The 16,881-nt window shown below is 37.6% G+C and overlaps 1 protein-coding gene across 1 annotated transcript in view; it reads right to left on the reverse strand.

The window, feature by feature from the left end:
• Nucleotides 1-16,881, reverse strand: part of KIF4A (kinesin family member 4A) — a 132,658-nt gene that overhangs the window by 35,879 nt on the left and 79,898 nt on the right. Inside the window, exons 13-17 of the mRNA XM_052663055.1 lie at nt 15,982-16,038; nt 14,798-14,983; nt 8,091-8,194; nt 6,625-6,769; nt 3,969-4,079 (exon numbers count right to left, since the gene is read on the reverse strand). Of these exons, the coding sequence (XP_052519015.1) occupies nt 3,969-4,079; nt 6,625-6,769; nt 8,091-8,194; nt 14,798-14,983; nt 15,982-16,038 (603 nt within the window). The remainder of the gene's footprint in view (nt 1-3,968; nt 4,080-6,624; nt 6,770-8,090; nt 8,195-14,797; nt 14,984-15,981; nt 16,039-16,881) is intronic.

The raw sequence follows: 16,881 nt of genomic DNA on the forward strand, positions 1-16,881 counted from the left end.
TCAACTCTCATGCAATCGAAAATTTGGGTTTAACTTTACAGTTGGCCCTCCATATCTGTGGTTCTGCATCCATACATTCAACCGATTGTGGATAGTATAGTGCGTGTGTGCTAAGCCTCTTCAGTCGTGTCCCACTCTTTGTGACACTATGGACCAGTAGTCTGCCAGACTCCTCTGTCCATGGGATTCTCCAGGCAAAAATACTGCAGTGGGTTGCCATGCTCTCCTCCAGGGGATCTTCCTGACTGAGGGATTGAATGTCTTTTATGTCTTCTGCATTGGGAGGTGGGTTTCTTACCACTAGCACCAACTGGGAAGCCCCTGAATAGTATAGTAGTGTAGTATTTACTATTGAAAAAAATTCATGTGTAAGTTGACCCATGAAGTTCAAATCCATGTTGTTCAAGGGTCAACTGTATACATAATGGAATATTATTCATTCACAAACAAGAAGGAAATCCTGCCATTTGAAACAATGTGGATGAACCTGGAAGTCATTACGGTAAATGAAATAAACCAGACTGAGAAAGACAAATACTGTATGATCTCACTTATATGTGCTAAGTCGTTTCAGTCGTGTCTGACTCTTTGTGACCCTATGGACTGCAGCCTACTAGGCTTCTCTGTTCATGGGATTTTCCAGGCAAGAATACTGGAGTGGGTTGCCATGCTCTCTTCCAGGGTTTCTTCCCAACCCAGGGAAGCTGCATTGTCAGGCAGCTTCTTTACCACTAGCACCACCTGGGAAGCCCTCTCACTTATATGCAGAATCTAAAAAAGTTGAACTCTACTTAAATCTGCTAAAAGAGTAGATCTTAAGTGTTTTCACACTGAAAATAAAGGGTAACTATGTGAGGTCATGGATTTGCTGGAATCAGGAAATGTCATATTTCCAAGTTTCTTCTCTTTCAAGATTGTTATGACTATTCTTGGTCACTTGCATTTCCATATGAATTTTAGGATAAATGTGTGAATTTCTATAAATAAGCTAGACAAAATTTGGTTGGGATTGTGTTGAATCTGTAGATCAATCTTGGGGTATTCCAACTTAATATTAAGTCTTCCCAATCATGAGCATGGGTTATTGTTCTTTTCATTTAGATCTTCTATTAATTAAAGGACGTTTTGTAGTTTTTGGTATACAAGTCTTACACTTGTTTTGTTAAGCTTATTCCTAAGTATTTTATTTTTATTGATGTTATTATAAATGGAATTGTCTTAATTCCACTTTCAAATTGTTAGTTTTTAGTGACGAGAAATATAACCAAATTTTGTGCATTGAACTTATATCCTGCAACTCTCCTGCTCATGTATTTGTTCTAACAGTTTTCAGTTGATTCTCTAGGATTTTCTATATACAAGATCATGTCATCTCTAACAGAGATAGTTTTGCCTTTTCCTTTTCAATCTAGATGCCTTTCATATATCTTACTTGCCTAAGTGTCCTGGCTAGAACCTCCAGGACAATGTTGAATAGAAGTGGTGAGAGTGGATGCCCTTGTCTTGTTCCTGATCTGATGAGAATTCAGCTGTTAATTTTATTGGGATTTCTCCGTATGTGATGAGTCATTTTATTTTGCTGCTTTTAAGTTTTTTGTCTTTGTTTTTCAACATTTGGACATGATGTGTCTCGGGTGTGGATCTCTGTAAATTTATCCTACTTGTAGTTGATTGAGCTTCTTAGATGTGTAATGTTTTTTTTAATCAAATTTAGACAGTTTTCAGTCATTAGATCTTAGAATATTTTGACTGTTGTTTCATTTATTGTTCTCAGGAGCTACCAGTCTCCTCCTAATTGTTCACTACCAAAATTTCCATTGTTTTTGACAGCACCTTTAGGTTTTAACTTCCCCAGATTCTATTGCCAAATAAAGCCAGTCCTCTTAGGGAAAACTTCACTCCTATGGCCTGCTTCTCCCCCTGGGCAGAACTATCTGTACCACTGTTTAGGACCTGGTGGGACAGCAGCCCACTTCTCTGAGTGATATCTCTGTTCTAGGTTTAGGATGCTGAGCAGGGGCAGCATACCCTATTTTTCTTGGTTTGCCTCTCTTGACATGGAACCTACATCCTATGATTAGAGGGGTTAGGATAGTCAGACCCCAGTAGTTGTGGTCTTCTGCAGCAGGGATAGAGCTTCCACTTTGTGCACAGGGGTGAGATGGAAGAAGGGATCCCCAGACCTCTTGGCTGCTCTTACTCCAAAAAAAAAAAAAAAAAGCTTCAGCAAAATGGAGCTGTTGGGTAGGAGGGAGGGAGTTGCTCGAGGCTCAAAGGCTCTTTGCTGTTCTTATTGAGATTAAATAGATTTCCTGGAATGATTTACTTCCTGTATGCCCTTAAGACAATTTCCAGAGACTTTTAATGGTTGTTTTAATAAATGTCACCAGTTGCACTTCTTTTGCTGGAAAGAGAGTCCTCAAAGCTCCTTGTGCCACCATTCCTAAAACATTTCTCTCATTTCTTGATTCGACATATCACATTCTGGCCTGTTCTAAAAATGATCCCAAATTAATGTTCTTTCCTGTGCTTTCCAAGATCACTGTTAGTATTCTAATTCAGGTCCCTATTATCTTTCTGGATGATGCAATATCTGCTTGTGTTCTGGCCTCTAGATTCCCAATACTTTAGTTTGTTTAACACCTGAATCCCAGATGTATCTTGGAAAGCAGTACTTTGCTGATATTACTTTGTTTCTCAAAAATCCTAAAAATCTTTACACTAACAAATTTCAAATTTCCTGAATCTTTAACAATCCAGCTTCAACTTGTCTTTCCAATGAAATCTTCTCTGACTATCCTTCATCCAACATGGATCATTTGCTATTCCTTGAAAATTCCAACAAAGCTGTCATCTCCGTGTCTTCATTCCTGATCTTCTATTTATTTGGAATGCTGGCATTTACCTCTGTCAAAATCCTCCCTATTGTTCAAGGCCTTTTCAGTTATCATCTTTTTAGTCCAACTAGAAGTGTGATTCCCTTTCTTAACTACATTGGCATTTTAGACTATTTGTAAAGTACCAGTCTCTTTATTTCTTGTATTAAAGAAAACTATGCTTAATTTTTTATGGTTTTAACTTTTTTGTTTATTCTTATAAAAAGATATGAACTGTTTTCAGACCTTTGAAAAATTCCATGAGTTTTTTAAACCTTCTAAATAATTTTTAATTACTTTATAAATATTTTAATTTAAAAATATTTTAAAATAAAACATTTTTTAAAAATGATACACTCTTTTTCTTAAACATTTTCTTTTCTAATTAGTCTCCAGTGTATGTATTTGGTAACCACCTGGGCTGAACCTTGCTGGATATCAGAACAAGAAAAAGGGAGGTGGGAGAAAGGTTCAAGAGGGAGGTGACATACACCCATGGCTGACCAATGAGGATACAAGGCAGAAACCAACACTGCAAAGCAACCCCCGCCAGCCAAAAATAAACAATTTTTTTATAAAGTAAACACATTTTTAAAAAGATAAAAAATGATTTTCATTATTTTCTGCTTTCCTAGTTATCCTCCCTGGTGCTACATTACATACAAATATTATATAAACTTCACTATCTTAACATCACTCTCAAATTAATATATTGGAACACTAACTTGTTGAAGAAAACCATGCTTATGTCTCACTTTCCCATTTAGACAAGATATTCTCTTTTTACAACAGATTTCTTTTATAATGCTCAGTTAAAAAATAAAACTACCATCACCTTTAGAAATTATGTTCTACCACTCTTTGTAGATAAGACATTCTTCAAGGGCAGAACACGTATACTACTCATCTTTCTATTTTCCATGGTATCTAGTGGGTAGTACCTTGCACATAGTAGACGTTTAAAAAAATTCATGTTAAATTCATGAATGTATCATATATTTAGAGATCCAGTTGTTAGAAGAGAGGCTTTAATGCTAGTCAGCCCAGAAAAGGGTTCATTAGTTAGGACTCTGAGAAGCTGCAGTTACTTACCCGTTCTTTTAACTGGATTACTTCTTTGTCTTTTTGTTGCTTCCACTGTCTAAACCTCTCTGCATCCTCTTTCATCTGACGCATTAACTGTACCCGCTGGTTTTTTATCACCTATGAAAACAAAAATCAGCACAAGTAGTCACCTGCATTTATTCTGGGCTGATATACAGATGGATAGACTAACCATTAAGGAAAGAAAATCCAGAGCTGAGTTGAAAAGTTTGCTAACAGATTTTCTGATTATGCTTGCAATACTCCTTACTATGCTTGCACAGGGTTTCCAAGTATAGACTATACAAATGAACACTCTGAACAAATAATAGAAAAAAATAGTTCAGTCACTCAGTCCTGTCCAACTCTTTGTGACCCCATGGACTGCAGCATTCCAGGCTTCTTTGTTCTTCACCAACTTCTGGAGCTAACTCAAATTTATGTCCATCAGGTCGGTGATGCCATCCAACCATCTCATCCTCTGTCATCCACTTCTCCTCCTGCCTTCAATCTTTCCCAGTATCAGGGTCTTTTCTAAAGAGTCAGTTCTTCACATCAGGTGGAGCTGATATTGGAGTATCAGATATACTTGCAAAGTATTGGAACTTCAGCTTCAGCATCAGTCCTTCCAATGAATATTCAGGACTGATTTCCTTGAGGATGGACTGGTTGGATCTCCTTGCAGTCCAAGGGACTCTCAAGAGTCTCCTCCAACACCACAGTTCAAAAGCATTAATTCTTCGGTGCTCAGCTTTCTTTATAGTCCAACTCTCACATCCATACATGACTACTGGAAAAACCAGAGCTTTGACTAGATGGACCTTTGTCCACAAAGTAATGTCTCTACTTTTTAATATGCTGTCTAGGTTGGTCATAGCTTTTCTTCCAAGGAGCAAGTGTCTTTCAATTTCATGGCTGCAGTCACCATCTCCAGTGATTTTGGAGCCCCCCAAATAAAGTCTCTCACTGTTTCCTTTGTTTTCCCATGACAACAAAGTGCCAGGAAGTGATGGGACAGGATGCCATGATCTCCGTTTTTTGAATGTTGAGTTTTAAGCCAGCTTTTTCACTTTCCTCTGTCATCCTAATCAAGAAGTTCTTTAGTTCCTCTTCACTTTCTGCCATAAGGGTGGTGTCATCTGCATATCTGAGGCTATTGATATTTCTCCCGGCAATCTTGATTCCAGCTTGTGCTTCATCCAGCCCAGCACTTCTCATGATGTACTCTGCATATAAATTAAATAAGCAAGGTGACAATATACAGCCTTGACATGCTCCTTTCCCAATTTGGAACCAGTCTGTTGTTCCATGTCCAGTTCTAACTGTTGCTTCTTGACTGGCATACAGATTTCTCAGGAGGCAGGTAAGGTGGTCTGGTATTCCTAACACTTTAAGACTTTTCCAAAGTTTATGTGCTTTATCCAGCCTGGCACTTCTCATGATGTACTCTGCATATAAGTTAAATAAGCAGGGTGACAATATACAGCCTTGACTTACTCCTTTTCCTATTTGGAACCAGTCTGTTGTTCCATGTCCAGTTCTAACTGTTGCTTCCTGACCTGCATACAGATTTCTCAAGAGGCAGGTCAGGTGGTCTGGTATTCCCATCTCTTGAAGAATTTTCCACAGTTTGTGGTGATCTGTACATTCAAAGGATTTAGCATAGTCAATGAAGCAGAAGTAGATGTTTTTCTGGAATTCTCTTGCTTTTTCTATGATCCAAGGGATTTTAGCAATTTGATCCCTGATTCCTCTGCCTTTTCTAAATCCAGCTTGAACATCTGGAAGTTCATGCACTATTGAAGCCTCACTTGGAGAATTTTGAGCATTACTTTGCTAGCATGTGAGTACAACTGTGCAGTAGTTTGAACATTCTTTGGCATTGCCTTTCTTTGGGATTGCAATGAAAACTGACCTTTTCCAGTCCTATGGTCACTGCTGAGTTTTCCAAATTTGCTAGAATACTGAGTACAGCACTTTTACAGCATTATCTTTTAGGATTTGAAGTAGCTCAGCTCGAATTCTATCACCTCCACTAGCTTTGCTCATAGTGATGCTTCCTAAGGCCCACTTGACTTCACATTCCAGAATGTCTGGCTGTAGTTGAGTGATTACACCATTGTGGTTGTCTGGGTCATTAAGATCTTTTTTGTATAAAAAATGTACCTACAAGCTAAAACCAGCTCTAAATTCACTGCATATAAATGAAATTTCAAGGAAGTATCTACTAAATCTCAAGGACAAAATCTACCTAGCAACCACTGTATTCAAATAGGTTCAGTACAATGACCTGTAACCACCACTTTGTAGATGTCAGAAGTCAAACATCAGTGACCAAAAATTTTCTCTAGGTGCCAGTCATTTTGTAATCACTTTGCGGAATTTTTCTACACGATCATGGAAAGTGGTCAAAATATCACCACTAAATATTAAGGTATCCTTGCCCTTTGGTTTCAGAGAATCGAACATTAAAATTCTAAATGTTAAAACTGAGTTTTGTTATTCAAATTCTAGATGACTACTATCACAATGTCCTTACAAAAAGGACATTTGCAGAGATTCAAGCTACTTCCTCACTTGAAAACACCTCTGTAGTATAATTCTAATAGAATGCCTATAGTTGTTAAGTTTCTATAGGGTAAATGCAAGGATGAGAGTATATTACTCGTATTTCCTGGTTCAGTTTGGAGACGGTATGCTCTGTGGATTCTTTCAGCTTCAGAAGTTTAGACTGTTCATTCAGTTTCTTCTTCAGATCAGCTATTTGACCCTCTAGCTCCTGGAGACGTTTCCGGCGGCGCTCACTCAACCTAAACACAGATTTTGTAGGAATGAGGACTAGGAGGAGCAAAGTCTGATTTCAAAAGACATAATATTAGACTTCCAGGTTTACACCCTTGATATATATAATATAGGTGACCAGTCATATAGCCATCTTAAATAAGGAAGACTGGACTTCCCTGGTAGTTCAGTGGATAAGAATCCGCCTGCCAATGCCAGGACTGGGGTTCATTTCCTGGTCTGGGAAGATTCTACATGCCTTGGGGCTACCAAGCCCGTGCCCCACAACCACTGAGCCCACTTGCCACAACTACCAAAGCCCGCACATCCTAGAGCCTGTGCTCTGTAACAAGAGAAGTCCAGGCACTGCAACTAGAGAGTACTCCCCACTCGCTGCAATTAGAGAAAGCCCATGCACAGCAACAAAGACCTGGCACAGCCAAAAATAAATAAATAAATAGAAATTTTTAAAAAAATGAATTCTACCCCCAAAACTAAAACTGTCTCAAAAATTAGAGCTTAATACAAAGACTAAAGGAAATTTTTTGAGTATATAACTAGGCAGTTGTCTCAATACTACTCCCCACCGACCCCTGCCACCGCCACTTTGTGTTAAAAGGATGGTTCTTTAAAAGCATTTCACTTCACTTTAGTTATAAGGAATAATTCTGATGATTGTTACACAAGTCTGAGATAGAAAGCAAACATTCAACATATCTTCTAAGAACATGAACTTTGGATACATAGAGAAATATAATAGAATCATTGAGTAAAAAGAAGGTAGAATAGCCAATAAGGCAAAGGTCTAAGGGACAGTGGGATATTCTGGTAATTTGTCTTGGCTTTATTCTTAACTAACTAAGGGATGGCTAGATTGATTTTTCATTTACTAGCCTGAATATTAATTCTATTCACAAGTGAATTTACCATCAGCACAGGGACCAAGAAACTGCTGGTCTGGTAGGTCTGATAATCTTTCAAAATCTAGCTCAAATGCTAACTTCTTTATTTTTATTCTATTTAATTTTAAATGCTAACTTCTTATAAAACCTTCCTTGATTATGCCACCCTGAACTGATATCTTCTGCCTCTGAACTCTTAAAGCGATTACTGCCTAAGATATTTATTTGGCTCTAATCACATGCTGTGTTATGGTATTCTTTTACTGTCACCATGAAATGTTATTTAAAATCTCAATTCCTTTAATTTTCTTTTGTTTTAGGTCTCCTCTCCATAATTAGGTTTAAATCCTCTAAGGGCAGGAAATGGCTCTTTTACTTTTCTATTTCCTCTACAGTTCTTCACACACAGTTAGGAACGTGAAATAGTATTTATTGACTTTTTTCTTACTTGGCTTGGTTGACATCCTTCTTTGCTGTTTGAAGTTCAAGAACCAATTCTTCTTTTTCCTTTTGCAAATTGATGACTTCCAATTCTAGATTTTTTATGTTATCCTAGAAATGTTATAGGTTGAGAGAAAGAAAGCATTACAAGGTAAAGGAAGAAAATCACTTCAACATTTTACATCTTAAGGAACTATGCATTCAATTTCTACCACTTCAGTTGCACACTAAAAACATTTCTACTTGATTTGATGGAGATTAAAGTTATGTAGTGGGAAAAGTACCAACTTGGAATCCAAAGGCCTAGGTTTGAACCTTGAGTCCAGCATACTCTATGTAAATAACTTAAGAAAAGCCATTTCATCTCTTTTAGCCTTAGTTTCTATGCAAAAAAGAGCTAACGTGGCAGGTCTGAGACTTATCAGTCCTAAAAACAGATCTGCTTGCAAGTTGGACCTAGGCTCAAATCTGGGAACCTGGATTTTGGTAGGATTCCCACAATTTTAAGAGTGGCTCATTATGCCTGGACTGTACAAGCAATATGACTTACCCTGAGCACATTGCTTTCCTTCTGGGAGTCTAGAATTTTCATATGTGCTAGGGACAAAATGCCTACATGAATTACCCCTGCTAACAATCCTGGACTCCTAGGCTCATGGGAGTTTCCCTGATAGACAACATTTCACACACATTGTTAAAATCCATTGCTGGAGGAATTAAGTACATACTATGTGACTCCATTGGAAGAAGACTCTTGGAAGCACTCAGTTTCCTACAGACTTTGCCCCATGTGCTTTTTCCCTTTGCTGATTTTGTTTTGTATACTTCCACTATAATAAACCTTAGCGGTGAGTATGACTATACTTGAGTCCTGTGATTCCTCCTGGTGAACTGCTGAACCTGGGGGTGGTCTCATCTATGTAAGCAATTAACAACACTATCTGCCTCACAGGTTGTTGGGAAGATCAAATAAGACAAAAAAGTAAAAATATTTTGTAAACTGTAAAGAGATGCACATTCTTGTATTTAGAACTTTCAAATGTATGCATGTATCAGCAACTGCAGTTCTGCATGCATTTAGAGAACAAATTTTAGAAATGGAAGTTTGGTAGCTCTTCTAAGATAGGGAAAACTCAATGAATAGATTCCTTTCTGCTCTCACAGGAAACTGGCTGAATGAGTGGTTAGTATCCAAGAAGATTATATGAAGGCCTTCAACCAGTATTGAAATGAGACAAAGAAGCAAAGGCAGGTTAGGTAGGGCCGTATCTAAATAGGCAAGAGCTATTTTTCAAGAAACACACTTTTAGTCATTTCAATATGAACAATGATCGCTTCTTGGTCTTTTGGCTAAGATCAAGTGTAATATGAACAATGAAAACCAATCTCACTGCTTTATATACCCTGTATATTTAAACTGACAATAATGTATGTGTGTGTACTTACAGAAGTAACACATGAAAACATTCTTACAAAAAATAATCCAGATAATACATATAAAGGGCAAGTTCCCTTGACTGCCTCACCCCTGCCAAAATTCCAGACCTCTCTCCAGAAGTAACCATTGTCATCAGCTTGGTCCAGATCTTCCAGACACTTTTTCCTAGACATTTACATACTATGTATCTGGACATGTACATATTCTAGACATTTACATGGAAGTGTGTGCATTTATTTATTAAATATGTTTTGGCAAATGCCTGGAACATATATGTAAATAGATTTGAAAATAATATATATACATACATATGCTATATGTACATACCTACTAAAATATGTTAAAGATAGAGTCACATTATACATAGATAACATTTTGTCACTTGCCTTTTTTAAAAAAGAACTTGGTCTTAGAGATTTATTTATATCAATGCATACAGATCTCATTGTCTCATTCTTTTTCTTTTTTGCCATAATGAAACATTCTTGTACATGCCTTCTGTGCACATGTGCAAGCCTCTTCTAGGGCAGAGACAGGTGGAATTACAGGTTCATGGGTGTACACATTTCCAATTTTAATAGATACTGACAAACTGTCTACCAAAGTGGTTATTCCAATTGACACTCTAACTAGCTATGTATGAGAGTTCTTGTTTCCCTGTACTGTGGTCAACATTTGATATTGCTACATTTCAAAATTTTTATTAATTGGATAGGTAAAAAAACAGTATCTCTTCATTATGTATGCCACATTCAGTCAATCATTATCTCACTGGCTCTACAAGGGAAATAATTCAAATAGTTGACTACTGTACTATTATAATTCATGGTAATCTGCACTAACCAGAACTTATACCTCCTCAAATTTTTCTATATCAGGACTTCCCTAGTGGTCCAGTGGCTAAGGCTTCATTCTCCCAATGCAGGGGGCCCATGTTCCATCCCTGGCCAGGGAACTAGATCCCACATGCTGCAACTAAAGATCCTGTGAACTGCAACAAAGATCAAAGATTCCACATACCACAACTAAGACCTGGTGAGGCAAATAAATAAATAGATATTACCTTTTTTTTCTATAGAAATTCTTCACAGTGATAGGAAAATATTGTTTAGAACAAAGAACTATCTTTATTTCTTAGAAAAAGAGAGACATTTACATGTGATTAAAAGGTACAGTTAACACTAAGAATTTATTTCCTTTTAACTTAAGTTTGGAAGCTCAAGCATATTTGATTCCAAGGGGAAAAAACGGATACGTTATCTTGCTACACCTATAGCTCTAGCTCATTACCAGCACCCATCATAGGGTCAGAAGTACACTGAGGAAACATGTTCCTGAGTTTCTAGGCAAATGTACAAGAAAGAGAGGAATAATTTCTCAGCCTTATCATTAATCCTTTGTTTATCCTGAAAAGGCCAAAATATATTTGACCTAAAAAAGGGTGCATTGTATATCCTGTTAATATGGAGGATTGAGCTATGTATTTAACTTGCCCTCTCTTGAAAACCTACTAAAATGACCTCTCCAAAGGATATAAATCAACAAGGATGAAGAGAGTAGTCAAGAAATTAAACAAACTTTTGTGGAAGAGGAAAAGAATTGTGTAAGTGGTAACTGACTCAGTAGAGTAAATTAAAAAAGTTAAACTACGACTCCCATAGGACAAATGTCAAGAAGAAACAAACCAATTTGTATCGGAACCACAAAGAAGAGCAGAGCTTTCCTCTTGGGAGAAGCTGAACCTGACAGGCTGAACTCATAGGCAGCAGACACAACAAAAGACAGGGATAAATTAACATACTATTGATAGGGGATTAAATAAGAAGTCTGTATATAACCAGAGAGACTTCAACTCTCCTATTTGCTCTGAGTTACCAGAAATAGGGCATATTGCTATTCTCCCCACACAACTCTAGGCAGGAGAATGAAAGATTTCTTTATTGGTAACTGCCCAGCCCAGAGAAACCTATGCATAAAGAACTTCTTATTGGCTAATTTATTTACTTATGGCTGTGCTGGGTCTTCTTTGCTACATGCAGGCTGTCTCTAGTTACAGTGAGTGGAGGCTATTCTTTGTTGCAGTACACAGGCTTCTCATTGTGGTGGCTTCTCCTATTGGCTATTACTGTCTCACTCTTAAATATCAACGGATAACCAAAAATCACTAGAAATTTGAAGAAAACGTCTTACATTAGAGAAAGACCAAATCAAATACACTAAAAAAAAAGGGATTTGAATGAAACAGAGGCAAGGCAGGAAGAAGAAGAAAAGTTAAACAAAATTTAATTTCTATCCTTAAAGATGAGTACTGCATCCATGAAAAAAAAAGAAGAGGTTATAAAAAGGAACAATGAGAGGATTTTAAAAAATCTTAGAAATAGGCAAATAAAAACATTTACCAGGAGTGGAAGGAAATCTCCCAGAGAGTGGAATAAAAAGTCAAAGAAATAGAAAATACGAGGGAGGAGATAAGCAGAGACGAAATCTCAGAGATTCAATATCTGGCTAAGAGGGGTGCAAGAAAAGAGAAAACAGAAAATAGTGATGGGCATTATTACAGAAATAATACAAGAAAACTTCCCACTAGAGAAGAATACAAATTTCTAGATTGAAAGGACTCACGAAGCACAAAGCACAATATGTGAGAACAGATACACACTAAGGCACATCATTGTGAAATTCAAGAATATCTGGGGACAAAGAAAAGATCCTGAAAGTTGCCAGAGGAGAGGAAAATACAGGTCAAATAAAAAGAATCAGGGGTCTTCCCTGGCAGTCCAGTGGTTAAGAATCCGTGCTTCCAATGTAGGGGGTCTGTGGGTTTAATCCCTGACATGGGAATTAAGACCCCAAAAGCTGTTAGGTGTGCCCTCCTCCCCATAAAAAAAGTATCAAGAATTATAATGGATTTCTAATCAACAGCACTGGAAATAGAAGATAATGGAGCAAATCTTTCAGGATTCTGAAGAAAAACAATTCCCACTGCAGAATTCTAAACCCAGACAAATTAACAAATGTAAGCACTGTCATTTCCACCATAACAAACAAAAAGCTATTTTCAGGCATGCAGTGAATGGTTTAAAACATTTTCCTTTCATGTACACTTTCTCAGAAAGCTATCTGGGTTGTACTCCACCAGCACAAAGAGGTAGCCCAAGAATGAGGAAGACATGGAATTGGTTTCAACACAGAGATGAGCAGCAAAGCATTGCTCCTAGTAAACAATGGTCCCAGGCTGATGGCTGGGCAGTAGGCCTAAAGAAAACAAACCAAGACAGAAGATAGGAGGGTTGTCTTCAAGAAAGAAATGGACTGATAAACTACCTGGTACATTTGTTCTACTGAGAGGAGCTTTATAATTCTGTTAAGAAGTTTAGAGATAAATTATCTTTTTGTTTATTTCTTTGGCTGCACTGGGTCTCAGTTGTGGCACAAAGGATCTTTGATCTTTAGTTAAGGCATGCAAACTCTTAGTTGCAACATGTGGGATCTAGTTTCCCGACCAGGGATTGAACCTGGGCCCTTTGCATTGGGAGCACAGAGGCTTAGCCACTGGACCACAAGGGAAGTTCGGGAGATAAATTATTTTTTTCTAAATTGTATTTATTTATTTTGGCTATGTTAGGTCTTTGTTGCTGTGCAAAGGCTTTCTCTAGTTGTGGTGAGCCAGGGTTATTCTTTGTTGTGGTGCACAGGCTTCTCATTGCAGTGACATCTCTTGTTACAGAGAATGAGCTCTAGCTGTATGGGCTCAGTAGTTGTAGCACTCAGGTTTAGTTGCTCTGCGACATGTGGGGTCTCCCCAGACCAGGGATCAAACCCATGTTCTCTGTATTGGCAGGCAGATTTTTAACCACTGGACCACCAGGGAAGTCCTTGGTGATAGATTATTGACTGGTACACAGAAAACTAAGTAAATGAAAAAATGAGATTATTATTATTAGCTGCACTGCTCGGCTTATGGGATCTTATTTCCCTGACCAGGGATTGAACCTGGTCCCATAGCCATGAAAACCCCCAGTGCTAGCTACTGGACTACCAGGGAACTCCCCAAAATCAGATTATTAGCTTCAGGAAATGCAAAAGGCTGTACAAGAAAGAAAATGGAATCACATTATACTATGTGGCTCAGCTGTAAAACTTGTGTAATTATAAAATTTAAACAGTAATTATTCATTTACTCAAAAACTGTGAAAGGGTGAGGCAATGTGCATGGGGGAATGTATACGAGAGCTAATATTCCCATCTTCCATAGTGGGAAGTCAATTGATAATGTATAAAAATTTTAAAGTAACAACTATACTACCAACTCTTATCTAGAAATCTGGAGGTAAATGTCAGAGGAAACAGCTTTAAAAACTTAAAGTATAAGCCTAGGGAATAGGAGAGAAGGTAGTTTGCTTTTATTTTTCTGAGTATTGTATTATTTGACCTGTAAAAATGATATACATGCTTTTGTGTGACATAAAAAATAAGTTTTAAAAATGTTAAGACTGTGATAACAAAATGGAAATACAACCTCTACTGGCAACTTGGCTGTTATTTTGGAAGCAACTTCTACTCTATAGAAAAAAAATAGTGGTGAAAATTACTTAGGAGAAACACTTTACTTAATTTCACTTTGAAAATTTACAGGAGCTGGTGATAGAAATGTATAATATAGGGATTTCCTGAGAACAACATATAGGACTTTGGGGGTCTGAATAGGAAAACAATCCATCCTCTCCCCTTCCAGTTCTGCTGACATCCCTTTGTGGATGGGAAACACTGGGCTACATGGGAAAATAAGGTCTGGAGCAAGGGTAACCTTGTGGACAACCTACGAGCCCAAGACTTGTCTTTAAGTAAAGACCTGATTTTAATTAGCAAGAGCCACTTAGGACTAACATTAGGAAAAGCAGTTTACCCATTTGCCAGGTCATGAGACATCCATTACTGGTGTCCTCATAATTCTCTCTAGAACCCAGACCATAGAATCCCAGAATCCTTAGAATCCCAGCATAGTTATTAGAATAATTATCTACAAGTAAGGATCACATGTATTATAACATTATCTATTTATATACCTGTTATATAAGTAAGGTATTAGATTAAATGAAAGAAAATTAGTTTCTTTATCCTGAATGTACCCTTCTGTGTTTAACCAATAGTACAACTCCAGTCATACTGTGCATTTTATGTTGCCTTGTCATCAAAAACGGTGTGTCTGTTTTCTTCCCGTATAACTAAAGAAAGATGGTCGACATGAATATCATGTGCCCTAGTAAATATTTTACCTGGTACTGGAAATGGATGGGCTGTAGTTGGCTGTCATTCTGAGACATTTTCTTGGCTAAGGCCTCTTTCAGTGCAAGGGCTTTATTTAACTCAACCAGCTCCTTAGACATCTGAGCTTGACGTAGAGCATGCTGAGTGGTGAAAGCATCAGAAGACCTGCTGCTCTCTGGACTGACGGCCTCTTGCTGGAAAAGATCAGGATAATGATTTGTAAGAGAAATAAGCAACTGGAGTTCTTAGGCACTGTTTCATCAAGTCTCACAGCCATTTCTCCATTATCAGTCCCTCTGTTCTTTTAAAACTGGCTTCTCATACATTTGCTTTAAACATCAGAAATAAATTGAGCTAACCCATTTCCCTGCTCTCACAAGCACCTTATTTTTTATATCCTTTGACTGATTCTTTTAGAATGAACCAAGTTTCTTGCTCTTTTCTTTATAGGTCTGGCCAACATTTCTTACTTTCACCTTATTCCAAGGGGTCCTTAGAGGAGAGAGGGCTCTGGAAATGGCACTTTGTAATGGTGGAAATGGAGAAGAGGTTTCATTTATTCTTAGAGCTGGCCTCTGGCACCTGATTTATCTTCTATCTTTCTTCTTTCAGAATATAAAAAAATACCAATATATATTTGTTTTAGGGGGGAAAAGCTGTCTCAAGCAAACCATTGTCCAGCCTTTTATTTTGACTTTGCTCTATAACCATCAGCCAGTTTCTAACACATTTGATCTATTCTTGTGACTTGAATGCTCAAAATATTTTCTTTGGTTCTTTTAGCCCCTAACCACTGCATCTATAGAAAACTATGCTGAGAAAAAATTCTCTTCCATTTCTTTTCTAATGGTTTTTTGATTTTGCCATAATTTTCTAGTTTGTTTCCTTCATTGTCTTGATGTGCTAGACAGCTGATGCAGAATACAAGCATCTAACAAGAAATCAGTACGCCAGACTGCAAATATAGAAAGTGGCATCCCTGAGAAGCCCTGTCACCCATTACCAGTTATACTACTAGAGAGAGATCCTATCCAATTTACGGATTTTATACTTAGCTTAGATTTATACTCAAGAGTTCTAAATTTCCAGGAGGATGGTAACAGTCAGGGATTCTCTTCCTCAGCTGAGTGATAAATTATAAGAAATGGTACAGTTAAATCTCCTGGTTCTACATAAAGGGCCAATTACTTACTGTTTCTGGTTCTACTGCAGCGTCAATGGCTGCAGTCATGCAAGCAACAGTTTCATCCTGCAATGACAAATGATGTCTCAGTTTAGGAGCTTACTAGTGGGTTTTATATGGGTTATTTAGTTGTTTTCAAGTGTATAGAGAGATCATTTAAGGTATTGGACCAATTCTGTAGTCACATATACCACTCACCCCCCACACACACGTTTCCACTTCCCAACTCTCAAGAATCTGTCTTCTTTGTAAAGGTCAATTGTGTGGTCTTTGTAAAAATAAGGTCATGTAGCAACTGACATTTATTGCACCTCTCCTGCTCTGCCAGAGATCACTGAACTAGAGTGAAACAGTCATTCAAACAGGCCAAAGTTTAATCCACTTTATAGACGCTACCCTTTCTTTTTATGTTTTAATGTACAGGTCTAGTCAGTTCTTATGGACACAGCATCTTAAGATCAGACATAGCAAATAAAGGCAATGCAGCAGAAAAGTGAATATGATGAAGGATTATTTTTGATTTTTATTTTATAGCCAGTCAAGGTAGCAAGAGCCTACTCTACAAGGAAATAAATACCCCAGAAAAATGTGCTCATGAAGTCAGACAAACATACTTCAGAGTCTGTCCCTCATATACATTGGAACAAATCATATGCAGTTACTCCAGGTAGTGGTTACTTGAAGGGAAAGGGTAAGCATTGATTCCCTCTCAGAGAAGGGCACAATCCTTTTTGGGGCATTAGAATAACAACCACCTAAAAGGGAAACCTAAAGCCACTTATTAGGACAAATTTGTTTATAGGCTATCATATGAGGAAGCTTTGTTTTTCCCACTGGAATTCAGGTTTTATTTGGCATTGAAACATAAGGATTACCACTTCTGTTTAAGTGATTCTGCAAAGTCCTCTG

This window comes from Budorcas taxicolor, chromosome X (genome assembly GCF_023091745.1).
Source record: "Budorcas taxicolor isolate Tak-1 chromosome X, Takin1.1, whole genome shotgun sequence".
Lineage (NCBI taxonomy): Eukaryota > Metazoa > Chordata > Mammalia > Artiodactyla > Bovidae > Budorcas > Budorcas taxicolor.